This window comes from Scyliorhinus torazame, chromosome 18 (genome assembly GCF_047496885.1).
Source record: "Scyliorhinus torazame isolate Kashiwa2021f chromosome 18, sScyTor2.1, whole genome shotgun sequence".
Taxonomy (NCBI): Eukaryota; Metazoa; Chordata; class Chondrichthyes; order Carcharhiniformes; family Scyliorhinidae; genus Scyliorhinus; species Scyliorhinus torazame.
Window position 1 is genome coordinate 41,237,033 of NC_092724.1, and position 27,807 is coordinate 41,264,839.

Genomic DNA, 27,807 nt, shown 5'->3' on the forward strand with positions numbered 1-27,807 from the left:
ATGGTTAAAGGTTGCTTTGTCTTGCAGGGAGCTGGTTAGAGGGGGGGATGGGCTTTGAATTTGGTTCTGCTTTTTGGGTGATTATTTTTCTAAAGTGACTGTTTCTTCACTCTTTCTTTTCCTGATGTTTGTTTACTGGGGAATGTGATGTTTTAAAAATGTTTATTCATGTGTGGTGGGAGAGCAGAGAACAATAGGGAGATAGACTGCTTGGTGCCAGGAGCGGGCGCTATCAAGTCAGCATGGGTCAGCTGACTCTCGGAAGCACAGTGGGGGGTGGACAGGTGTTAAGCTGGAGCTTGACTTGGGGGATTGGGTTTCTAGTGTTGTTGCTAAGGGGGGAGGGAGGAGGGGGAAGCTGCTTTGCTGACGGGAGGAACTGTTACTAGGGGACAAATGGGAGGTCGAGAACGGTGACTGCCCGAGTGGGGACTCAAGAAGTGGAGGGCGCGAGCTCGAAGCTGGCCTAAAAAGGGTGATGGCTAGTCGGCGGGTGGGGGGGGTTTGGAAGCCCCCTAACCAGGCTGATCACATGGAACGTTAGAGGACTAAATGGGCCGGTCAAGAGGGCTCGCGTGTTCGCGCATTTGAGGGGCTGGAGGCGGATGTGGCAATACTACAAGAGACACAGACGGGATTGAGGAAGGGTTGGGTCAGCCAAGTGTTCCACTCAGGACTGGACTCAAAGACCAGGGGGGCAAATGAGTGGCATTCGAGGCAGGGAGAATCGTGTCAGACAAGGGAGTAGGTACATAATGGTGAGTGGGAAGCTGGAGGGGGTGCCAGTGGTACTTGCGAACATATATGCTCCGAATTGGGACGACGTGGAATTTATGAGGTGGGTTTTAGGTAAGATCCCAGACTTAGAGTCACATAACCTAATCATGGGAGGGGACTTCAATACAGTCATTGATCCAGAATTGGACCAGTCAAAATCCAGGACAGGGAGGAGTCCGGCTGCGGCAAAGGAACTGAAGGGTTTTATGGAACAGGTGGGGGGAGTAGACCCATGGAGGTTTGCACGGCCGAGGACTAAGGAGTTTTCCTTTTTCTCACATGTCCACAAGGTATTCTCTCGCATAGACTTTTTTGTTCTGAGCAGGGCGCGAATAGCAAAGGTGGTGGAAGCTGAGTAACTCGGCAGTCGCAGTGTCGGATCATGCCCCGCATTGGCTGGATATACGAGTTAGTGTGGAGAGAGGGCAACGCCCGCTTTGGAGACTGGATGTGGGGTTGTTGGTGGACGAAGCGAGCTGTGGGCAGGTTAACAAGGTCATCCAGAACTACCTGGAAACAAATGATACGGGGGAGATCTCTGCAGCGACAGTTTGGGAACCTTTGAAGGCAGTAGTCAGAGGGGAATTAATCTCGATACGGGCCTACAGAGAAATGGCGGAACAGGCTGAGGGATAGATTAGTGGAGGAGATACTCCAGATGGACAGGAGATACTCGGAGGCCCGGACGCAGGGGCTACTGAGGGAGCGGCGGAGGTTCCAGGCGGAGTTTGGGCTGTTGACCACAGGGAAAGCGGTGGAAAGTTGAGGAAGGCAAGGGGGGCGGTTTATAAGTACGGGGAAAAGGCAAGCAGAATGTTGGCTCAGGAAAAGGGAGGCGGCTAGGGAGCTAGGTAAAGTAAAGAGTAGAGTCGGTGATACTGTCCTGGACCCAGCAGGGGGTAAACAAGGTGTTTAAGGACTTCAATAGTAAATTATGTATCGGAATCCCCGGCTGGGGTGGAGGGGATGAGGCAGTTTTTGGATCAGTTGAGGTTCCCGAGGTTAGATGAGGACCTGGAAGGGCTGGAAGCCCCAATTGAGATTGAGGAAATAATCAAGGGGCTGGAGGGCATGCAGTTGGGCAAGGTCCCAGGGCCTGATGGCTACCCGGTGGAATTCTATAAGAGGTTTTCAGAGATATTGAGCCCACTGCTGGTGAGGACATTTAACGAAGCAAGAGAGAAGGGAGTGCTCCCCCCAACAATGTCGCAGGCCTCGATTTCATTGATCCTGAAACGGGAGAAGGATCCGGAGCAATGTCATACAGGCCGATTTCTCTACTGAGTGTGGATGCCAAACTGCTGGCTAAGATACTGGCCACAAGGATAGAGGATTGTGTCCCGGGGGTGATAGGGGAAGACCAGACGGGATTTGTTAAGGGCAGGCAACTCAAGGCCAATGTTCGAAGGCTTCTAAATGTTATTATGATGCCTTCAGAAGGAAAGGAGGCGAAGGTGGTGGTAACTATGGATGCGGAGAAGTCTTTTGATTGGATGGAGTGGAATTACCTGTGGGAGGCGCTGGGAAGGTTTGGGTTTGGTGAGGGCTTTATTGACTGGGTGCGGTTGCTCTATCAGGCACCAGTAGCGAGTGTGCGTACGAACCGGCAGAGGTCAGGGTATTTTAATCTACACTGAGGGACAAGACAAGGGTGCCCCCTCTCCCCGTTACTGTTTGCTCTGGCAATAGAGACACTGGCCATGGCGTTAAGAGCCTCTAGGAACTGGAAAGGGCTGGTTCGCCCGGGAATGGGAGGTACTGCACAAGTTAAACCTATCCCGGTTGGTAGAACAAATGGAAGGGGACTTTAAGGGATGGGACATGCTCCCGCTCTCACTGGCGAGGAGGGTACAGGCCGTGAAAATGACGGTCCTCCCCAGATTTCTGTTTGTCTTTCAGTGCCTCCCCATCTTCATCCCTAAGGCTTTTTTCAAGAGGGTGAATAAGATTATTTTGGGCTTTGTGTGGGCGGGTAAAACCCTGCGAGTGAAGAAAGTGTTGCTGGAGCGCAGTCGGGGGGCGGGTTTGTTGGCGCTCCCAAACTTCTGCAACTACTACTGGGCGGCTAATATAGCCATGATTAGGAAGTGGGTAGTGGGGGAGGGGCCGGCATGGGAGCAGATGGAGGCGGCATCATGTAAGGACACCAGTTTGGGAGCACTGGTAACGGCACCTCTGCCGTTTTCGCTGGCCCGATACTCCACAAGCCCGGTGGTAGTGGCGGCTTTGAGGATCTGGGGGCAATGGAGAAGATATAAGAGAGGGGAGGGAGCACCGGTTTGGACCCCGATTTATAATAACCACAGGTTTGTACCGGGTAAGCTAGATGGCGGGTTCAGGAGTTGGCAGAGGGCAGGAATCAGAAGGATGAGGGATCTATTTATAGACTGGAGCTTTCCTAGCTTGAAAGCTTTGGAGGATAAATTTAAATTGCCAGCAGGGAATGGTTTTAGGTATTTGCAGGTGCAAGACTTTCTGAGAAAATAGGTGCCGGCCTTTCCGATGCTGCCTCCACGGGGGATACAGGATCGAGCAGTTTCCAGTACCTGGGTGGGAGAGGGGAAGGTATCGGATATTTACCAGGAGCTCTCGGAGGAAACTCCGGTGGAGGAGCTTAAGGGCAAGTGGGAGGAGGAGCTAGGAGGAGAGACAGAGGCGGGGCTATGGGCGGATGCCCCAAGCAGGGTTAATACCTCCTCATCATGTGCCAGGCTTAGCCTGATACAATTTAAGGTAGCCCACCGGGCACACATGACAGCGGCTAGAATGAGTAAGTTCTTCGAGGTTGACGATAGGTGTGCACCGTGCGCGGGAAGCCCAGCAAATCGTGTCCACATGTTTTGGGCATGCCCGAAGCTTAGAGGGTTTTGGCAGGAGTTTGCTAAGGCAATGTCCACAGTGCTAAATTCGGGTGGTGCCGAGTCCGGAGGTAGCGATCTTTGGAGTGTCGGAAGATCTGGGAGTTCAGGGAGCGAAAGAGGCCGACGTCTTGGCCTTTGCCTCCCTGGTAGCCCGGAGACGGATCTTTTAATGTGGAGGGACTCGAAACCCCCGAGTGTAGAGACCTGGGTTAGTGACAGGGCTGGGTTTCTCAGTCTCGAGAAAATAAAGTTTGCCTTAAGAGGGTCAATGTTAGGTTTCACCCGGAGGTGGCAGCCGTTCGTCGACTTTCTCGGGGAAAATTAAACTGAAGGCAGAAGCAATATTCCAAACTGCGGGCGGGGAGGAGGGCCGGATTGTTCTTTCATGGTTGGGATGTGTGAAGATTGGGATGGGAAATGTTTATTGTGCCATGTTCATGGCATTGTTATTGTTATTATTATAAAATCTTGCAAATACCCTAATAAAACTATTTTAAAAAAAATAAATACAACGTCCAGGTAACTCTCCCCCTCCCTGATGTGTCTCAGCGTCTGAAGCTCTGACTCCAGCTTATGAACTCTGTGCCGAAGTTCCTCAAGCAAACAACACTTGCAACAGATGTGTTCACTAGGAAAGGCATGAATGAGGGTTTCAGCAGCAGATAAGCTGAGTTAGGGGCAAAGTCAGATGTTGTTATGGAAGTGGAATTCGGCCATCTTAGGTACAGTGCGGAAATGTGGTTGGAAGCTCATCTCGGGGTCAAATATGACATCAAGGTTGTGAACAGACTCATTTAGCCTCCAGACAGTTTATAGGAAGAGGAATGTTATTGGCAGCTGGGGAATGAAGTTTGGAGTGGAGACTGACAACAATATCTTCAGTCTTCCCAATATTTAACTGGCGAAAATTCCTGCTCATCCTGTACTAAAAATCAAGGGATTTGGTATATAACACGTGAGTTGCATTTTTTCTTTGAAATATAAACCAACATGGAACAAAAAAATCTGTAAAGGTGGAAGCAAAATGGTGAAAAAAGGAAACATTGTTCCTTGTATCCAAAATACTAACAGCAGAGAAATTGGTGGCTTTCTTTGCCCTTAAGAAAAAAAACACCATAGTTATATCTGAATCTGGGCAATACTTATTCTTGAATACTCCACAAAGAAATCTGTGGGTTCAGTGATCCAGTTTAGCTCTGTTGGATTGGATTGGAATGGATTTGTTTATTGTTACTGAGATACAGTGAAAAGTATTTTTCTGCGAGCAGCTCAACAGATCATTAAGTACGTGAAAAGAAAAAGAAATAAAAGAAAATACAAAATAGGGCAACACAAGGTACACAATGTAACTACATAAGCACTGGCATTGGATGAAGCATACTGGGGTGTAGTGTTAATGAGGTCAGTCCATAAGAGGGTCATTTAGGAGTCTGGTAACAGCGGGGAAGAAACTGTTTTTGAGTCTGTTCGTGCATGTTCTCAGGCTTCTGTATCTCCTACCCGATGGAAGAAGTTGGAAGAGTGAGTAAGCCGGGTGGGAGGGGTCTTTGATTATGCTGCCCGCTTTCCCCAGGCAGCGGGAGGTGTAGTTGGAGTCAATGGATGGGAGGCAGGTTCGTGTGATGGACTGGGCGGTGTTCACGACTCTCTGAAGTTTCTTGCGGTCCTGGGCCGAGCAGTTGCCATACCAGGCTGTGATGCAGCCAGATAGGATGCTTTCTATGGTGCATCTATAAAAGTTGGTAAGAGTTAATGTGGACATGCCGAGTTTCCTGAGGAAGTATAGGCGCTGTTGTGCTTTCTTGGTGGTAGCGTCGACGTTGGTAGACCAGGACAGATTTTTGGTGATGTGTACCCCTAGGAATTTGAAACTGCCAACTGTAGCGCACAAAGACTCCGTGAGACGAATAGAGTGAAGTTGATGAGGCTTTATTAAGCGTGTCTGTTCCCCCGCAGCTCGATAGTAAACTGGCCTGCGGGGGAAGACTCCGGCTTCTTATACTCCCGCCTTCAGGGCGGAGCTAGAGGTCAACGGCCAACCAGGACCCGGGATCTGTCAGCCAATGACATTAGGGCTTCCAGTCCCACATGACCCCCAATACATACTACCACACTAACCATCGCCACCTTGGCCCTGTTGATGCTGACAGGGGTGTGTACAGTACTTTTCTTCCTGAAGTCAATGACCAGCCCTTTAGTTTTGCTGGCATTGAGGGAGAGATTATTGTCGCTGCACCCGCTAGGTTCTCTATCTCCCTCCTGTATTCTGACTCGTCGTTATTCGAGATCCGGCCCACTATGATCGTATCGTCAGCAAACGTAGAGATGGAGGTGGAACCAAATTTTGCCACGCAGTCATGTGTGTACAGGGAATAGAGTAGGGGGCTAAGTACACAGCCTTGCGGGGCCACGGTATTGAGGACTATTGTGGAGGAGTTGGCTGGACAGCTGGTTTGTGATGCAGAGCGAGGCCAACAGATTGGGTTCAAATCCTGTACAGGCTGAGGTTATTCATGAAGGCCTCACCTTCTCAACCTTGCCCCTCGTCTGAGGTGTGGTGATCCCCAGGTTAAATCACCACCAGTCAGCTCTCCCTCTCAAAGAGGAAGCAGCCTATGGTCATCTGGGACGTTGATGACTGAACCTTTTATTGAAATGAGAAGACAGAGCTGGAAAACCTGCTGAATGCAGAAGGGTTGGTTCTTGGTCTAATAAAACATTTGGCATTTACACCTTGCTAAATAACCTTGAAAATGTGTAATCACGTCCCTTAGACATTTTTCACTAACCTTCCATTGTAAAATATTCAATGCAAATGAATAAAACCGAACTGGAAAAGAAATGAAGATCTGATCATTAGCAGACTGGTTACTTACAGAAGATGATTATCATCACCAGCCGCAACCTGTCCATGGCTGCTAAAGGCATGGTTCAAGATAAACTTTTTTAAAGCATTGGCCTCCTTTGTGGGCAAGTGTATAAGTTTAGAAAGAAAACAAAGACACAAGTCCCAGTGCGAGATCATGAATGAGGCTTAGAAATTGCATCTTTGGGGCAGCACAGTGGCGCAGAGGGTTAGCCCTGCAGCCTCTTGGCGCCGAGGTCCCAGGTTCGACCCCGGCTCTGGGTCACTGTCCGTGTGGAGTTTGCACATTCTCCCCGTGTCTGCGTGGGTTTCGCCCCCACAACCCAAAGATGTGCAGGGTAGGTGGATTGGTCACGCTAAATTGCCCCTTAATTGGCAAAAAATAATTGGGTACACTCAATTTTATTTAAAAAAAAAAAGAAATTGCATCTTTTGCAAATAACTCTGTGGTACTTCCCTCACTCCCGATACACACACCAGCCTATTTTTGCACATTTGAAATTTGTTCAGATGATTTAAAGGAATCAACAACTTTTTAAATCTCTTTGGATTCTCCTGGTGGAATAAAATATACACTTAATAATCTAATATTACAAATATAGCCATGGTCAGGAAATGGATAGTGGGGGAAGAGTCGGTGTGGGAGCACATGGAGGACACTAGTTTAGGGGCATTATTGACGGCGCTTCTGTCATTCTCACCGGCCAGGTACTCTAGTCCGGTAGCAGTGGCAGCCCTGAGGCTGTGGGGACAGTGGCGGCAATATCTGAAGGTGGAAGGTGCCTCGGTTTTGGCTCCAATTTGCGGGAATCACAGGTTTGCTCCGGGGGATGGGAGGCTGGACGCGGAGTTCCGGGCGGGTGGGGATTGAGCGGTTTGGTGACCTATTTGTGGGGGGGCAGCATCCCGAGCTTGAAGGGAGTGGTAGAGGAATGTGAGCTGCCCAGCAGGAATGGGTTCCGAGTACTTACAGGAGCAAAACTATGCAAGGAAACAGGTGTTGTCCTTTCCTGACCTGCCACCCCCGGGGTTGCAGGACAGGGGTTAGTGAAGGCAGGGTGTTGAAGATTTACAAAGAATTAAGGGAGCCCCGAAGTAAAGCGGAAGTGGGAGGAGAGCTGGGGTGGTTGTAGGAGGCTGGGCTATGGGAGGAGGCTCTGAGGAGGGTGAACGCATCCTCTTTGTGTGCTAGGCTTAGCCTCATTCAATTTAATGTAGCCAACAGGACACGTATGACGGGGCAGCACGGTAGCATTGTGGATAGCACAATTGCTTCACAGCTCCAGGGTCCCAGGTTTGATTCCGGCTTGGGTCACTGGCTGTGCGGAGTCTGCACATCCACCTTGTGTGTGCGTGGGTTTCCTCCGGGTGCTCCAGTTTCCTCCCACAGTCCAAAGATGTGCATGTTAGGTAGATTTGCCATGATAAATTGCCCTTAGTGTTGGGTGGGGTTACTGGGTTATGGGGATAGGGTGGAGTTTTGACCTTGGGTAACGTGCTCTTTCCAAGAGCCGGTGCAGACTCGATAGGCCGAATGGCCTCCTTCTGCACTGTAAATTCTATGATAATCTATGATAATAAGCAGATTTATTGAGGGGGTGGAGGATAGGTGTGGGCGGTGCGCAGGGGGGCCCATGAACCATGTCCACATGTTATGTCTGAAGCTGGAAGAATTTTGGTGGGGGTTCACTGACGTCTGAGGTGTTGAGGGTGAAGGTGGTCCCGAGTGCAGAAGTGGCGATTTCTGGAGTGTCGGAAGACCTAGGGTCCAGGGGATGAGAGAGGCCGATGTTTTGACCTTTGCCTCCCTGGTAGCCCGGAGACAGATCCTGTTGGAATGGAGGGACTATGGGCCGCTGAAACCAGGGGTGTGGGTGAGCGACCTCGCGGAATTCCTTAGCCTGGAAAAAATCAAGTTTGCCTTGAAAGGGACTGTGGAGGGGCTTGGCCGGAGATGGAATCCGTTTATCGACTTCTTCAAGGATAGTTTGAAGTCAGCGGGGGGGGGCCCTCTGGGGTTAAAAAAGGAGGCAGAGTGGGTGGAGGCTAATGGCAGGGAGGGTGGGGCGCGGGGGTATTGGTTATTTATTTGTTGTGTGATTTCCTGTTTGTTCTCTTTTTGGTTTTGGTTGTGTGTGTGTATATATATATATAAATGCCTTAATAAAAATATTTTAAAAAGAATAATCTAATTTTACTTAGAGTAACATATAACTTGGAGACATCTGACATAACAAACTCCCAATTCTTCTGGGAGAATGTGCATACATGTGTGGTGAATATGCCTGCGTACAGGTTGGTAGATAGTTAATGATGTGACCTCCAACCAGCTGGTGGCACCAGACATCTTTCACGTGACTGGAGGTACCCGCCAGTTGGTAGTAGGACGTACGAGAGGATATTCCCACTTATATAATAATAATCTTTATTTCACAAATAGGCTTACATTAACACTGCAATGAGATTACTGTGAAAAGCCTCTCGTCGACACATTCCGGCGCCTGTTCGAGTACACTGAGGGAGAATTCCGAATGTCCAATTCCCCTAACAGCACGTCTTTCGGGACTTGTGGGAGGAAACCGGAGCACCTGGAGGAAACCCACACAGACATAGGGAGAATGTGCAGACTCCGCACAGACTGTGACCCAAGCTGGGAATCAAACCTGGGACCCTGGTGCTGTGAAGCAACAGTGCCAGTAGAATTCACTGAATTCATTTAGTAGTTATTGTTTGTATAGTTATCTGTTAGTTATCTTTCCACGCGTTTGTTAATAAATCATCTTTCTAGTTAAACAACTAGATGTTCTGTGTATCTCCTACAACTGCCATATCACAGAACACAACATGGTACCAGGAGTGCAGGACAGTTGAAGACAACGACAGAGAAGACAACGTGAAATAAGCCATCGAGCGAAAAGAGAAGGTTCTTCCACCGACCTGGTGAACTATGGCTATCTGCAACTCAATGCAACAAAAGGTGAAGTTAGAGATGGAAGGCTTAAAGGCACCCCACCAGCTTCAAGTCTCGAATATCATAGAATTTACAGAGCAGAAGGAGGCCTTTCGGCCCATCGAGTCTGCACCGGATCTTGGAAAGAGCACCCTACTTTTTTTTGACATCGGGGATATTTAGCGTGGCCAATCCACCTAGCCTGCACATCTTTGGGTTGTGGGGGCGAAACTCACGCAAACACTGGGAGAATGTGCAAATTCCACACGGTCAGTGACCCAGAGCCGGGATCGAAGCTGGGACCTCGGTGCTGTGAGGCAGCATTTAAGGGGCATCTTGACAAATACATGAATGGGATGGGAATAGAGGGATACGGACCCATGAAGTGTAGAAGATTGTAGTTTAGTCGGGCAGCATGGTCGGCACGGGCTTGGAGGGCCGAAGGGCCTGTTCCTGTGCTGTACATTTCTTTGTTCTTTGTTCTTTGTCATGGGCCACGACAATGTCCAACATATGAGACAGTATGTTCCAAGTGCGGGTGTACAAATCATTTTGCAAAACAATGTTTTTCGTGCCCTACAGTGGACCAAATAAGATCAGTCAACGCAGTTGATGAGATGTCCCACGAAGAACAATTCTTCATTGATATCATTTCAACCAAGGACATGATGAGTCTGACCATGAAAAGTGAAGAAGAATTACTAACCAGTCGTGACAGTAGTAATGATAAACCTAATACCACCAGAACTAGATGGATGATTACTAGTGATGCTGAACGACACATTGATAAAATGCGACCTCAACATGGGAACGAAGGCCAACCTCCTCAGTCTGTCCGATTTGCACGGGCTTCAGGTTAAATTGAAAGTCGTCAATCAACCAAGACTGCTGATAGACTACAGTGGGAATGAGATTGAGATGCTGGGTGTATGTGAGCTCGAAGTACGGGTGCACAACGGAAGTCCCATTGTATGGGCAGTACAGTGGCGCAGTGCAGTCTCACGGCGCCGAGGTCCCAGGTTCGATCCCGGCTCTGGGTCACTGTCTGTGTGGAGTTTCCACATTCTCCCCGTGTTTCCGTGGGTTTCACCCCCACAGCCCAAAGATGTGCAGGGTAGGTGGATTGAACACGCTAAATTTCCCCTTAATTGGAAAAAATTAATTGGGTACTCTAAATTTATTTTTTAAAAAGAAGTCACATTGTACCATTTTCCATTGTGGACACGAAACACAAGTCCATCATAGGAGTGGATGTGTGTGAGGCCCTGAGCCCAGTTGAGCGGCTGTATGTTCCAGACAGCGAGGAGGAGACAGAAGATTACTGCGATTTGCAACAAGATATGCAGGTGCAATTACGTGATGAGAAACAAGCAAAATGTAAGGCGGAGGATGACAAATCTCTTCATCTGATTTAAGAGCCAAAGGGAACTGCAAACTTCTGGTTAACAGTCTTCAAGAATGTGTGCTTACTCAGTGGCATGGTAAAGGAGCATGATGAGCCTAGATTAAAGCATTTATTTATTTTATTTTTAAAAGTATTTTTATTCTCCATTTTCACATTTTCTTCAAAATTTACTCCCCACCAATAAACAGTAAATGGTAACGAATACAATGTCAATCCTCTTATTAACAACAAAGATCCCATCCTCCCACCGCCCCAAACAACGGCCCACAATATAAGCATCAAATAAAAAGAAACCTCCTAAGATAAAAGAAAAAGGAATCGGGAATCGCCTATGGCCACCATTGACATACATAGTCCAACCCTTCCCCCTAATATTCAAAGCCATCCAAACCTCGAAAGAGTACAGTGAATGACACCCATGAATTGTAGACCTCCCCCCCCCCCCCACCACACACACATTCCTCCCCTCCACTTCTTCTTGTAAACTCCTCCCTCCCAGCCTCGGTTCTTTACCCCAACTTTTCACCCCGGCTGAACTCACCGGAACCTGTTCTACCAGGTTCCGATAGCCGCAGCCCCTCCCCCCACCTCACTCCCGTTCACTGGCCAGCTTAAACCGGCCAGCGAGGAGGCCCCCGCCCGGATCTTCTTCCCCCTTACCCGGTCCCAGGAAAACTAAGAAATCCCCTTTAGCACACAACCCCAGCATACACACCCAAGCCCCAAAGAACCCAACACTTCCCTTGTCCAAATGTACAGCGTCGACTCATTTAATACATACACCAACACGCAGTGAAAAAATTAAGTTACATGAGGCTACATCGGTACAAGACCCGCTCTCAGTCCCATTTCTCAATCCTACCACAGTCCTTCTACCTTCGCAAACCCCTCCGCCGTCCCAAAATAAAAGTCCTTGCATTTGTATGTCACCCTCAACTTAGCTGGATACACTATGCTGCACTGCACCTTGCTGATGTACCGTACCTTCTTCACCCGGCTGAAGGCCGCCCACCTCCTCGCCAACCCCATCATAAAGTCCTGGTATATGCGTATACCAGCTCCAGCCCACTGCACCACCCGCTTCTGCTTTGCCCAGCACAGGACCTACTCCTTCACGCTGTACCTACGGAAATGGACAGTTACTACTCTTGGCGGCTCACTCGCCTTTGGTATAGGCATCCACGACCTATGAGCCCGATCCAGTTCATATCTAGAGGGATCGTCTCCCTCCCCCAATAGCTCCGCCAACATCGTGGCAAAATACTCCGTCGGCCTCGGGCCTTCGACTCCTTCAGGCAGACCCACAATCCTCAGATTCTGCCACTTGGATCTTTTTTCCAGGTCTTCCATTTTGGCTCACAGACCCTTGTTGGTCTCTATCATCTTCCGCAGGTCCTTCCCCATCGAGGTGAGTTATATTAAAGCATTTATAAGATGTGAAGGTTAAATGTTCAGAGCTTGAATAGCCAATGAGCTTCACTCTGGAGTTTAAATTTGAGCCAAATTAGTATTTGTAGTCACAAAAGTATACCAGATGGAATCGCAGCCTGACGAGTTTGATTTTTCATTCTTTGACGAACCAGAATTCACGGGATGCACAGGATGCCAGATCGAGTGGAAAGAAGGAAAATGTCACACTGAAAACTATTAAAACAAAGCAGAAGCAAAAGGGTCGGAGTGCTCGCAAAACAGTTCTGAAGACTGTACCAAACGATTAATTCTTCAACTTCTGATGGTGAGCTAGATGAGGACGACTATGAAATGCTATACCGGTGGTTTGGCGGGAGTGATGAGGTCATCACAAGGGATGCCCAGCCTGCGCAGGACACCGAGAAGTGTGAAAGCTCTACGATGGCTCAATCCAAGCATGAAAGTGAGATTGCAGAAGCAGACACTTCAGATGAGAGCAACTGAGCTTTGAACAGACTGATAACAGAAGAAATCGTCCCCATCCTGGAGAAACTGGCTCCAGGCACATACGGTGAATCAATTCAGACCCACAAAATGATTCCGGTAGTGGACGCCCCAAGACTTGAGGCCACTCCACCAAAATATGTGCCAGAGGAGCAGATGGCTGAATCTATATGCAGCTCCACAACAGCAGACGATACATAAGACCATAAGACCATAAGACATGGGAGCGGAAGTAAGGCCATTCGGCCCATCGAGTCCACTCCGCCATTCAATCATGGCTGATTTCAACTCCATTTACCCGCTCTCTCTCCATAGCCCTTAATTCCTCGAGAAATCAAGAATTTATCAACTTCTGTCTTAAAGACACTCAACGTCCCGGCCTCCACCGCCCTCTGTGGCAATGAATTCCACAGACCCACCACTCTCTGGCTGAAGAAATTTCTCCTCATCTCTGTTCTAAAGTGACTCCCTTTTATTCTAAGGCTGTGCCCCCGGGTCCTAGTCTCCCCTGCTAATGGAAACAATTTCCCTACATCCACCCTATCTAAGCCATTCATTATCTTGTAAGTTTCTATTAGATCTCCCCTCAACCTCCTAAACTCCAATGAATATAATCCCAGGATCCTCAGACGTTCATCGTATGTTAGGCCTACCATTCCTGGGATCATCCGTGTGAATCTCCGCTGGACCCGCTCCAGTGCCAGTATGTCCTTCCTGAGGTGTGGGGCCCAAAATTGCTCACAGTATTCTAAATGGGGCCTAACTAATGCTTTATAAAGCTTCAGAAGTACATCCCTGCTTTTATATTCCAAGCCTCTTGAGATGAATGACAACATTGTATTTGCTTTCTTAATTACGGACTCAACCTGCAAGTTTACCTTTAGAGAATCCTGGACTAGGACTCCCAAGTCCCTTTGCACTTCAGCGTTATGAATTTTGTCACCGTTTAGAAAATAGTCCATGCCTCTATTCTTTTATCTAAAGTGCAAGACCTCGCACTTGCCCACATTGAATTTCATCAGCCATTTCTTGGACCACTCTCCTAAACTGTCTAAATCTTTCTGCAGCCTCCCCACCTCCTCCATACTACCTGCCCCTCCACCTATCTTTGTATCATCGGCAAACTTAGCCAGAATGCCCCCAGTCCCGTCATCTAGATCGTTAATATATAAAGAGAACAGCTGTGGCCCCAACACTGAACCCTGCGGGACACCACTCGTCACCGGTTGCCATTCCTAAAAAGAACCTTTTATCCCAACTCTCTGCCTTCTGCCTGACAGCCAATCGTCAATCCATGTTAGTACCTTGCCTCGAATACCATGGGCCCTTATTTTACTCAGCAGTCTCCCGTGAGGCACCTTATCAAAGGCCTTTTGGAAGTCAAGATAGATAACATCCATTGGCTCTCCTTGGTCTAACCTATTTGTTATCTCTTCAAAGAACTCTAACAGGTTTGTCAGGCACGACCTCCCCTTACTAAATCCATGCTGACTTGTCCTAATCTGACCCTGCACTTCCAAGAATTTAGAAATCTCACCCTTAACAATGGATTCTAGAATCTTGCTGCGGCTATCGGAACCTGGTAGAACAGATTAGGCTAATTGGCCTATAATTTTCCATCTTTTTCCTTGTTCCCTTCTTGAACAGGGGGGTTACAACAGTGATTTTCCAATCCTCTGGGACTTTCCCGGACTCCAGTGACTTTTGAAAGATCAAAACTAACGCCTCCACTATTTCTTCAGCTATCTCCTTTAGAACTCTAGGATGTAGTCCATCTGGGCCCGGAGTTTTATCAATTTTTAGACCTCTTAGTTTCTCTAGCACTTTCTCCTTTGTGATGGCTACCATATTCAACTCTGCCCCCTGACTCTCCGGAATTGGTGGGATATTACTCATGTCTTCTACTGTGAAGACTGACGCAAAGTACTTATTTAGTTCCTCAGCTATTTCCTTGTCTCCCATCACAAAATTACCAGCGTCATTTTGGAGCGGCCCAATGTCAACTTTTGCCTCCCGTTTGTTTTTAATGTATTTAAAGAAACTTTTACTATCATTCCTAATGTTACTGGCTAGCCTACCTTCATATTTGATCCTCTCTTTCCTTATTTCTCTCTTTGTTATCCTCTGTTTGTTTTTGTAGCCTTCCCAATCTTCTGACTTCCCACTACTCTTTGCCACATTATAGGCTTTCTCTTTTGCTTTGATGCATTCCCTAACTTCCTTTGTCAGCCATGGCTGCCTAATCCCCCCTCTGATAACCTTTCTTTTCTTTGGGATAAACCTCTGCGCTGTGTCCTCAATTACTCCCAGAAACTCCTGCCATTGCTGTTCTACTGTCTTTCCCACTAGGCTCTGCTCCCAGTCGATTTTCGTCAGTTCCTCCCTCATGCCCCTGTAGTTACCTTTATTTAACTGTAACACCTTTACATCTGATTCTACCTTCTTTCTTTCAAATTGGAGATTGAATTCTACCATATTATGATCACTGCCTCCTAAGTGCTCCCTTACTTTAAGATCTTTAATCAAGTCTGGCTCATTACATAACACTAAGTCCAGGATGGCCTGTTCCCTCGTGGGCTCCATCACAAGCTGTTCCAAAAAGCCCTCCTGTAAACATTCAATGAATTCCCTTTCCTTGGGTCCACTGGCAGCATTATTTACCCAGTCCACCTGCATATTGAAGTCCCCCATGATCACTGTGACCTTGCCTTTCTGACATGCACTTTCTATTTCGTGGTGCATTTTGTGCCCCCGGTCCTGACCACTGTTAGGAGGCCTGTACATAACTCCCATTATGGTTTTTTTGCCTTTGCGGTTCCTCAACTCTACCCACACAGACTCCACATCATCTGACCCTATGTCATTTAGTGCTATTGATTTAATTTCATTCCTAATTAACAAGGCAACCCCGCCCCCTCTGCCCACCTCCCTGTCTTTTCGATAGGTTGTGAATCCCTGGATGTTTAAATGCCAGTCCTGAACCCCCTGCAACCATGTCTCTGTGATGCTTACCACATCATACCTGCCAGTCACAATCTGGGCCACAAGCTCATCTACCTTGTTCCGTACACTGCGCGCATTTAAATATAGCACCTTTAATTCTCTATTGACCGTCCCTTTTTGTTTTCTTAGTGTGGTGGACCTTGGTTTACTGAGCCTTTCCATAAACTGTGTCATATTTTGTGGGATGGGGACTATCGTAACCTCTCCTGAGTTTTGTCTTTTCGTGCTTTTTTGTATTCCTAAGCAGCTACGCTTCCCACTGATTACTTCACCTCTTGGTTCCCTGACTTTCCCTTCCCCCCCAATCTTTAGTTTAAAGTCCTATTGACCACCCTATTTATTCTTTTCGCCAGAACACTGGTCCCAGCTCGGTTCAGGTGGAGACCATCCCAACGGTATAGGTCCCCCCTGTCCCAAAACTGATGCCAGTGTCCCATGAAAAGGAACCCCTCTTTTCCACACCACTCTTTCAGCCATGTGTTAACTTCCCTTATTCTTGCCTCCCTATGCTAATTTGCATGTGGCTCGGGCAGTAATCCGGAGATTATGACCCTTGAGGACCTGTTTTTTAATTTGAATCCTAGCTCTTTATAATCACTAAACAGGTCCTCTTTCCTAGACTTGCCTATGTTGTTGGTACGGACATGGACCACAACAACTGGATCCTCCCCCTCCCTCTCCAGTATCCTTTCAAGCCGGTCAGAGATGTCCCGCACCCTAGCACCGGGCAGGCAACATACCATGCGGGACTCTTTATCCTGCTCACAAAGGATACTATCTATCCCCCTGATAATAGAATCCCCTACAACTACAACTTGCCTATTTACTCCCTCCCCTTGAATGGCCTGCTGAACCATGGTGCCTTGGTCAGCTGACTCATCCTTCCTGCAGCCCTGTTCGCCATCCACACAGGGAGCAAGTGCCTCATACCTGTTGGACAGAGTCAAGGGCTGAGGCTCCTGAGTTCCTGACTGCTGGTTCCCTTTACCTGCCTGACTTGCAGTCACACCCTGCTGTCCCTGGCCACTGGCAGGATTTAAACTACTCACTCTGACAGGTGTGACTGAAACACAGTGTCCAGGTAAGTCTCCCCCTCCCGGATGTGCCTCAGTGTTTGAAGCTCAGACTCCAGCTCATCAACTCTGAGCCGGAGCTCTTCGAACAGCCAACACTTACTGCAGATGTGGTCGCTGCAGCTCGCAATGGGATCTGCCAGCTCCCACATCAAGCAGGTCAACATCATACTTCCAGACGAGGGTGAGCCACTACGCGGCTCTTGAAGAAAAGATAATTTCGAGTGACGATGAGCCATCACTTGGGGCTCAAACACAGGATGAAGGACCGGCACCCAACGTTGGGGACGTGGATCCAACCCAGACACCAGAGTGCGAGGCTCTGCAGCCCGATAATGACGATGCAGCCTTTTTTTTTTGTATGTTTTTTTTATAAATTTAGAGTACTCAATTAATTTTTTCCAACTGAGGGGCAATTTAGTGTGGCCAATCCACCTACCCTGCACATCTTTGGGTTGTGGGGGCAAAACCCACGCAAACATGGGGAGAATGTGCAAACTCCACATGGACAGTGACCCAGAGCTGGAATCGAACCTGGGACCCCGGCGCCGTGAGGCTCAGGGCTAACACATTGCGCCACCATGCTGCCCACTGACTATGCAGACTTGACCTTGACTACACAGTCCCTCACAAGTATGTCGACACTCGACGCCTCCACAAACGATCCAAAAGCAACCACTCCCATGGCACACTCCAGCGGCAGGATGGGTGCAACCAAAACCAAACAGAAAAAGAGGCGCACCCACAGGATTCCTCTGACAAAAAAAGAAGAGGAAGAGGAGAGTGGAGGATACCGTGATTCCCACCTGTGGTACTAAACAAGAAAAAATCGGCAATGTGGTCAACAGGCCAGAAAGTGAAAGTATACAACTACACAAAGAAAAGCATTGAAAGACTTCCAGGTGCGGCTATGCAGAGCTAGGTCGCATATTCGGCAGCTCCTGCTTGGAACGGACTTTTGGGCTCTTTTACAGGGCCCCCACGGCATTTGTTTGACATTTCCCGGTGTGGAAAGAAGGCTGCAATATTCCCCCGACAGTGTCCCCCAGGAAGGGTATGTCTCTTGGTTGCCAGACACACGCAGAAACAGTAAAAGATTTGGCTGCAACTGCAGGATAAACAGGGCCTCTTCCAGCATGCAGGCGGGGGAAGGGCAAGCTTAAAGCTGCAAGCTGACCTGAGGGCCTGTATCAAAAGTGAATTCTAGCAGCAGAGGGAACAACTGTGAAAAGACCTCATCAAGGCCACTGAAGGGACTTCCGGTTGCGGTGATGCCTAGCTAGCCGCACGCTTCGGCGGCTCCAGCTCCGACGGACCTTCGGGCTCTTTTAAGAGCCCCAACGGGGAATTTTTCGACGACGCAACCCGGTGTGGGGCGTGTGAGAAGGGAGTCCCCCCCCAAACGAAGGAGGAAAAAACCGGCGGCGGCGGCTGCAGCGCGAGGAATCGTCGACCAAAGGGTCAGAAAGAGAGAAGTACAAGATGGCGGCGGAGAAAGCGCAGGCGACATGGGGGCCTGAGCATGAAATTGTGAGACGGTGCGTGGAGCTGCTGAAGAGGGAGGTGCTGACCCTGTTGCTACAGGCAATTGAGGGGCTCAAGGAGACATTAAAGACCCAGGAGACAGAGCTCCGCGTGGTGGAGCAGAAGGTGACAGATATTGAGGACGAGATCCTGGGCCTGGCGGTTAAGACACAGACGCACGAGGCACTTCATAAAAAGTGTACTGAAAGGATCGAAGCCCTAGAAAATGGAGCGCGAAGGAAGAACCTTCGGATACTGGGTCTCCCTGAGGGTGTGGAAGGAGTGGACTGTGGAGCGTACGCAAGTACGATGCTGAGCTCACTGATGGGTGCTGAGGCCCCTACGGGCCCCTTGGAGGTGGAGTGGGCAAATCGGATTCCGGCGAGAAGACCAAAAGCGGGAGAACCACCCAGGGCGATAATCGTGCGATTTTACCGCCTTAAGGATAGAGAAGAGGTCCTGAGATGGGCTAAAAAGGTGCGGAGTAGCAGATGGGAGAATGCAGTGGTACGGGTATACCAGGATTGGAGTGCGGAGGTGGCGAGAAGGAGGGCGAGCTTCGACCGAGCCAAAGAGGTGTTGCATAAAAGGAAGGTGAAGTTCGGGATGCTGCAGCCGGCAAGACTATGGGTCACGTATCAGGAGAGACACCATTATTTCGAGACGGCGGAGGAAGCATGGACCTTCATCAAAGAAGAGAAATTGGATCGGAACTGAGGGACTGATGCTGCAGGAAATGTTATTGTTAATGTTACGGTGGAAGTTAATTGAGAAGTAAACAGGGAAGGGGGGAGACATTGGGGAAATGTGGGCGCCGGTGAGGGGGGAAAGACGGGACATAGTTGGAGAATGGGGAAGGGGAGGGGGAGGGGAAAGGGAGCTGCGCCATAAGAGGCGGGTCAGGTAAAGGGATGTTCCCGCACCAGAAAGAATAAGGCGGGAAGACAGGCGCAAGGCGGATGGGAGTTCCCCACATGGGGGGGGGGGGTCGAGGAGTGAGCAGGAGTAGCCGGGGTCAGTTGAAGTCAGCTGACTTACGGAAGTAATATGGGGGAGCAATCATGCTAGAAAGAGATCTAGCGGGGAGGGGGGGAGGGGGGGGGCGGGTGGGTGGGGGACAACTGGGTTGCTGCTGCGGAAATCCAAAAGGAAATGGCTAAAGAGTGGGTGGGCGGGGATGGTGTGCGACGCTGGGGGAGCGAGCGGGAGCGCGGAGGCGGGATATGGGACTGGCCTAGAGAAGGTAATGGCTAGTCGACACTGGAGGGGGGCAGGTAGCCCCCTAGTGAGGCTGATCACGTGGAACGTGAGAGGCCTGAACGGACCGATTAAAAAGGGCCAGAGTGCTCGCGCATTTGAAAGGACTAAGGGCAGACGTGGTTATGCTCCAAGAGACGCACCTAAAGGTGGCGGACCAAGTTAGGCTAAGGAAAGGATGGGTGGGACAGGTGTTCCACTCAGGACTGGACGCAAAGAATAGAGGGGTGGCCATTTTGGTGGGGAAACAGGTCGCATTTGAAAAAAAAAAGCATTGAAAAAAAAAAAATCAAAGAAGCTAGTGACGCAGGCAAGGCAAGCAAGGAAACTGGTCTTCAGGACCCATCGAGTCAAGAGGCTAAACAAGGTGGTGAGAAAAAAAAGCCCTGCAAGAAAACCGGTATTCCAGAAGCAAAAACGACGTCGAGAAGCTGATAAGAGCCCAGACGATCAGTGGGGCAATGCTGTCGTAGATGTACAGTAAGCTGTGCACCAGGGACACGCAATGCTGTCGTAGATGTACAGTAAGCTGTGCACCAGGGACACATTCATCAGGCACATATTGTTTGAAGCACAATTGTGTGTATATATATTTCTCTCTCTCTCTCTCTCTATATATATATATATATATATATATATATAATATATATATATATATATATATATAATATATATATATATATAAAATATATATATATATATATATATATATATATATATGATGTGTAAATTAGTAATATAGATCATGTTTTTGTAAGACAGTTATATTCAAATATTAATCTTAACATTTCCAAAGGAAAGGGGATTTGGTGATATGCCGGAGCACAGTTTTGTAGTTAGTTAGTGATGTGACCTCCAACCAGCTGGTGGCGCTAGACATCCTTCATGTAACCTGAGATACCCGCCTGTTGGGCAGTAGAATGTACGAGAGGATAGTCACACTTCGAGTAGTTCCAGTAGAATTCACTGAATTCATTTAGTAGTTAATGCCTGTATAGTTATCTGTTAGTCTTTCCACGTGTTTGTTAATAAATCTCTTTCTAGTTAAACAACTAGATATTCTGTGTATCTCATTACAACGGCCATATCACAAAACACAACCTGTTCAAACCATGTCCAATGATTCTCACAGACAAGGGTGTTGTGTGTGTAATTAGTGAAGTTTTAGATTAACTAAAAATATTAATCCATTTCCTATATGGAATTACAATGGGTCTGGTTTCATGTGTGCTATGAATAGGGCCCTGACCAATAAAGTGGTTTCCCAGGATTTGGACTATGTTGGGTCACATCTTGGGTAACCCAGAAGTCTCAGCTGCCATGATGAACCAAAGGCTCTTTTCTGTCTGTGATGTCACCTGGTCCCTTTGAGGCCTGGGGTCATAATTCTGACTTTTCACGAAGTTTTCATGAATATTGGATATGTCTTTGTGGACATCTGGTGGCATTGCCACAGATGCTCTTGGGCATGTTGAATTACTGGTCGCTATCTGATTGCCACTTTAAGCCACTAAAGCTATTACTTCCTGTTTGGAGTTGATCTAAATATCACAATATTGGCAGAGTTTGTTTTCTATTGGTGTTGGAAGTTGAATTGACAGCGCATGGTCCCTTTTCTATTACAGAAACTAGATATGCAGCAATAAATTCTTATACTTTTAAAATGTACATTTTATTAAGTGTCTAGGTATTTTAATGTTTTATGCAAAGTGTGAAATCTGAATGGCAATATATCCCATAACCGTTACATGTTGCTCGTGTGTCTTCCCCGGTACTGTTTGTGGTCAGGGACTACATTATCATTTAAAAGAAAAAATTTTATTCACCGTTTCAGTTTATAAAGTACAAGAATAGAAACAACAGTAAAAGAAATTACACATACCGCCTTACAAAAAAAGAAAAAAGGAACCCCCAACAATTAACATAGCTCCCCCCCCCCCCCCCTCACACACACACACACAGGAAGAACAAGAACCCCTTCTCCCCCCCCCCCCCCCAAGTCCCCCCTAGCAGCTAACAGTGACCAATTCTTTGAAGATAAACAGTCACCATCTCCGGTATTACCCTTCAATTGGACCCCCCCCCCCCCCCCCCCCCCCTCACAGTGGATTTAACCTTCTCCAGGTGTAGAAACTCCATTAAGTCACCAAGCCAAGCCGAGGCACTGGGCCGAGTTCCCAACCTCCATCCCAGCAGGACACGCCTCCGAGTAATCAGCGAGGCAAAGGCAAGAACATCTACCCCGCTCGTGTCTACAGCTCCAGCTTGCCCGTGAATATGGCTACTGAGGGACAGGGCTCCAACTCTATGTTCAGAATTGCCGACATGGTGTTGAAAAAGGTGACCCAAAAACCCACCAACCAATTTGGGACAGGACTTGCACATGTGCGTGTGATTAGCTGGCCCCCTCAAACAGCGCTTACACACATCCTCAATCTCGCAAAGAAGGACTCGTTCTAGCTCTAGCCAAGTGCCCCCTAAACACTACCTTAAGCGGGATCAAGCTCAACCTCACACACCAGGCCAGAGCGTTCACCCTGCGAAGGGCCTCACTCCACACCTCACTCTCCAATACGGGCCCCAGCTCCTCCTCCCACTTGGCTTTCACTCCCTCCACCAAGACTGAGTGCCCCGTCAAAATCCGTCCACATATACCGGATGTACTTCCCTCCTCTGACCCCCCCATTCAAAAGGACCCTCTCTATCAAGGAGGATGGTGGCACCTCTGCGAATGCCAGAAACGCTTGTCCAACAGAATTTCATACTGAAGGTACCGAAGCAAATCCGGGCCTGAGAGCCCAAACTTCTCTCTCAAATCCTCCAGGCTGGCAAACCGCCCCTCCAGAAATAGATCACATAATCTCTCCACCCCCTTCTCCTGCCACACTCCAAATGTGGCCTCCAACTTCGCCAGCTCGAACAGGTGGTTAACACAAATGGGGGCCAGCCTTGATACTGATCCCAGTTTAAAATGTTGACGATGTTGCCCCAAGTGGAGACAGCCACCGGGATCAGCGAGTACTTTGCCGGTGCGAATGGGAGAGAAGCCGTCACCAGGGCACCCAAACTGGGCCTCTTGCACGACCCAGACTCTATCTGCACCCAGGTAAATCCCGGGTCCCCATACCGTCCCAACACCTTCTCTACATTAGCTACCCAATAATACCCCCCCCCAAAAAGAATGATTTGGGAAGAAAGACTGGGACATATTGGAATAGAAAAACCCATGCAGACACGATGAGAATGTGCAACCTCCACATTGACAGTGACCCAGGGCCGGGATCGAACCCGGGTCCTCAGTGCCGTAGGCAGCAGTGCTAACCACTGTGCCACCATGCTGTCCTCTCCCAACGCACTTCATGACAGGGTTTTGCCTGTGACTGAGCCCAAGTGGAATACCTGGCTCATCTAGTCCTTCCAAAGCCTGGTCTGGTCCTGCATCTGTTCTGTAAGAACACCACCATCGGCCCCAAGATTCTTTAGGTGAGAGAACACGCTCGCCCTTTGCAAAGGTCCCGCCCCAGGCCTCGCACATTCCAGATAAATAGTCTTTTAGGGGGTGTCTCACCTCCCTTAAATCAGCTATATCCACTGCGATGAGTCACCTCATCCTCATTATGAATTCCTAGGTCCCAGTCCACTTAAGATGGCCACCTGCCCCCTCCAGAGGATGGGGCAAAGAAAATCTCCTGGTCACTGTTAGTTTCTATTCCTGCTTTCCAGAAACCAAAGAATTAACACACAGTACCATAACATCCCCAACAAACCCTTCACATCCTCCTCTTCAAAGGTTCCATTTGGCCCTCTTCAGTCGAGTCACCGTCCTTTCTCCTTAATGAAAGCCTCCGCCTGATCTCTAGCGTGTCGAAGTAGTAATCTTTCAATTCCATCGTGACTTGCAGCCTTGGCGGGTACACCCAACCTAGAGAACATCTCCAAAAAGTATCCTGTTGGTCTCGGGCCCTCTACTCCTTCTGGCAGCCCCACTATCTTGAGGGTCTGTTACCTCAACCTATTTTCTAGGTCTCCCACTTTTACTCTCAGGCCCTTGTTCCTCTCTTTCATGAGCAGTATCTCTGCTTCCAGTGAGGCGAGCAACAAGGCCTCCTCCATACCTTCAGCATTTTGCCTTGCTCCCTCACAGGTTTCGATGTCTTTCCCAACTGTTCTTGGATTGGGCCCAATGCTTCCTCAATGATAGCTTTGAAGGACACCCTCAGCTCCTTGCCTTACCGATAAACTGTTTATCCATTTGTTTCCCAAACTTCTCAAACTCCTGCGCCATCACCACAGTCAGCGTGTCTACTGTAATGGATGCACCACACCATCATTTTCCTTCCTTCTGACTGCCTCACCGGACTATCAGCCTTGGGCTTCTTTGACAACATCTCCCTTCAACCTAACTTTTTTTCCACTTTAAAACACAGACTATACTCACCAAAACCCTACATGAATGGATTCTTCTGGAGCTTACTGATCTCTAGATTGGTCCCATGGGCCAAAGTTGAGGGGTTTCTATCTGATTTACCTGGGTCATCGAGACTAATGGGATTTCTTCTGTTCCTTTTACATATAGAGAAGAATTGTCTTTCGTTTATTGAAACATCTGCCTTGGATTCAACTAACGTAGAGGAGGCTTTCCAAAATATCTTGACAGGTAAAATCAAAAACATTAGAAAATATTGGAGAGAGTGCAGAAAATGATTAATGGAAATTCATGAGTTTCCTCCGGGTGCTCCGATTTCCTCCCACAGTCCAAAGATGTGCAGGTTAGGTGGATTAGCCATAATTTTTTTAAAAACGCCATTTAGTGCCCAAAGATGTGTAGGATAGGTGGGGTTACGGGGATAGGGCAGCTGAGTGGGCCTGGATAGAGTGCTCTTTCAGAGAGTCGGTGCGGACTCAATGGGCTGAATGTTCTCCTGCTCTGTATGAATTCTATGATTCATCTATGAATGGCTTCCGGGGGGATGATTTTCAGGTATGAAAATAAATTGGAGAAGTCAGCGCATTTTTCCTTTGAGAAAAGAAGGCGAAGAGGAAATTTGATGGAGGTCTTCAAAATAATGTGCCGCTTGGACAGAGTAGACAGGGAGAAACTGTTCCCGGCTGTGAGATGATCGAAAACAAAAGTGCCTAGGTTTAAGATTATTGTTTACCCTCTAGTTTCTGCTCTCAGTTGATCTCAGTTGGGGAAATAAAAGCAAGTTGATCTCAGTTGAGGAAATAAAAGCAAAGTACTGCAGATGCTGGAGATCTGAAATAAAAGTACACAGAAAACCCCCCAGGTTTGGCAGTACTGTGCAGAGACAGAGACAGAGAGAGAGTTCACGTTTCGAGTCCAATGTGACTCTTCTTCACAACTGAAGAGAGGGAGAAATGTGATGGTTTATTCTGTTATAAATAGGAGAGAAGGTCAGGTGGAGCCAAAGGGAAGGTCAGGGATAGTTTAGAGGGTATGGGGAGATTAAATGACAAAGATGTCATGGAACAAAAGACGAAGAGAGTGGTAGTGTTCATAGTAAAGGAAGAATTCATTGGTCCAGAGTAGGATTTAATAGCAGAAAATCAATGGAAGAAAATCATGAGAACCGGATACAAACTGGCATTAGGAGGGAAGAAATATATACTGGGGAGGGCAGGGTTCATGGTCTGAGGTTGAGTCCAGAAGGCTGTAACGTGTCTGATCAGAAGATAAGGTGAAGTTCTTCAATCTTGCATTGCTCTTCACAGGAACATAAGGGCAGATTTATAAATTTGAGAGCAAGGTGGTGATTTTTTAAATTTTAAAATAAATTTTGAGTACCCAATTAATTTTTTCCAATTAAGGGGCAATTTAGCGTGGCCAATCCACCTACCTTGCATATCTTTGGGTTGTGGGGGCGAAACCCACGCAAACACTGGGAGAATGTGCAAACTCCACACGGACAGTGACCCAGAGCCGGGATCGAACCTGGGACCTCGGCGCCGTGAGACTGCAGTGCTAACCACTGCACCACCGTGTTGCCCAGCAAGGTGGTGAATTGAAATGGCAAGCAACAAGCAGGTCAGGATCGGGCGTGTGGACTGAACAGAGGTATTACTCAAAGCAGCCACCCAGTCTGCATTTTGTCTTCCCAATGTAAAGGGATCACGTTGTGAGCAGTGAATACAGCAGACTAAATTGGAAGAAGTACCAGTGAATCACCTGGACAGTGTGTTTGGGGCCTTGTTTGGACAGTGAGGAGGGAAGTGGTAAAGGGCAATTGGTACACCACCTGTGATTGCATGGGGTGGTGCCCTGGCAAGGAGATAAGATGCTGGGGTGATACAAGAGTGGACCAGGGTGTCACGGAGGGAACAGTCCCCTTGGAATGCTGACAGGGGAGGTATGGGGAAGATGTGTTTGGTGGTGGCAATATGCTGGAGTTGGCAGAAAATGCAGAGGATAATCCTGTGAAGGCTGGTGGGATGGAATCCCTGCTGGAAGCTGAGCTTGTGTTGAAATTAGAATTGTATTTGGCTTTGCTGCTGTTTTACCTCCGTCTGCAGTTGAATAACCAGATTGCAGTCATTGTCTCCAATTGAAGGCGAACAACCAGCTTGCCTTAGACATAGTAAAAAATCCAATGGTGCTTTAGAGGATTTTAATCAAATAAACTCCTAGCTGCACGAGGAGATTTTAGGATAGATGACCAAAAGCTTGGTCAAAGAGCCAGGTTTTGAGGAGGACCTTGAGGGTGCAGAGTGACAGAGACGTTTGCGGAGGGAAAGCCATAGTTTAGGGCTTCAGCAGCTGAAGACGTGGCTGACATTGATGGAACAATGGAAGTCGGGGATGGGCAAGAGGCCAGAATTGAAGGAGTGCAGATATCTCCAATTGTTGTGGGGCTGGAGGAGATCACGCAGGTGGGGAAGAGTGATGGCGTGGAGAAAGTTTAAAACGAGGATGAGCATTTGAAAATTGTGGCATTGCTGGAACGGGACCATTGATCAAAGGGTACAGGGGTGAGAGGTGACTGGAACCTGGTGTGAGTTAGGGCAGGGGCAGCAGAGCTTTGATGAGCTTCACTTTGTGGAGGGTGGAAGATGGGAAGCTGTAGTCTACAATCAAATGTGATAAGTGGCCATGTGAGTAAAATGATGCAGATTGCCCAGTGCTTAGTACAGGGCACGGGAGAGGCTGAAAAATCATTTTATCAAGAGTGGGATTCCAGAGTAACTAAAATTATTTTTCTTTTCCAGAAATTTACCGCATAGTTTCTCAGAAGCAAATCTCGGACCGATTGACTCACGAGTCACCTGGCAGCGATGTGGTGGAGATTGATGTCCCCCCAACAAGCGACGGGCAGAAATCTAATAAACTGCAATGTTGCCAGAATATGTGAGCTGCTGCAGCTGCCCTCCTGGTTCCCCACTCCTGCCTGTGCGTTGTAGTGTGTTTGGAATGCTTCTTTCCAATGCCCAATATGATTTAATCTGTTTCTTTTGAATTTTATTTCGCTGCAACTACAGAACAAATATTTCAAACTTTCAAAATAAGCAGCAATTAATTGCTTGAAACATACTGATGATAGCACAAGATCCCTCTCCAATAGACCTGGAAATATGCTGTCACTAATTCCATGATGGGCCGACAGCCCCTTAGCCTCAGTTGAAGTTAACTATGCTGGGCCAGCTGAAATGCTTTCCCTCTCTTTTTCAGGGCCTAGTTGCTGTGATGAAAGCTTTGCCTCTCTTCTGGCTTTTGGGCCTGAAGGAGGAGAGATTGGGATTGTCTCGTTCCAGTTCCAAGTGGGACTTAATAGATGGTGTAAACCAGGAATAATTCCGTTTCAGACCACCAGTTGGCACAAGGCAATAACCTGAAGGAACTTTCAAAGGAGAAATTATTTATCCAGAATTAAGATGGTGAAATAATTGTTATATTACAGAACTGCTGCAGTTTTATAGTTAATAAAATTCAAAAATAATTGTATTGTGAAATTCTAGGAGTGTTCTCAGCCTGTTCTTGTATTTATTTATTAGTAAACAAGCTGCTATATCAGAGACCAAATCTCGTGCCCATCTATGTGTCCTGTTCGTATCACAACTCACATGTCTATAGGGTTCTGCAGACAGTGATGTTCAGAGCACTGTGGTGAACAGCAAGCAGAAAGAAGGTGGAGGCTTGGTGGGTGTAAACACTTTTGCTAAAG

The 27,807-nt window shown here is 48.0% G+C and overlaps 1 protein-coding gene across 1 annotated transcript in view; it reads left to right on the top strand.

Annotated features, from left to right (window-relative positions):
• LOC140395158 (ras-related protein Rab-11B-like) overlaps positions 1-27,665 on the top strand; it is a 42,753-nt gene extending 15,088 nt beyond the window's left edge. Inside the window, exons 4-5 of the mRNA XM_072482647.1 lie at positions 24,207-24,287; positions 26,855-27,665. Coding sequence (XP_072338748.1) covers positions 24,207-24,287; positions 26,855-26,997 — 224 coding nt within the window. The 3' untranslated portion in view covers positions 26,998-27,665. The remainder of the gene's footprint in view (positions 1-24,206; positions 24,288-26,854) is intronic.
• Positions 27,666-27,807: the final 142 nt, after the last annotated feature.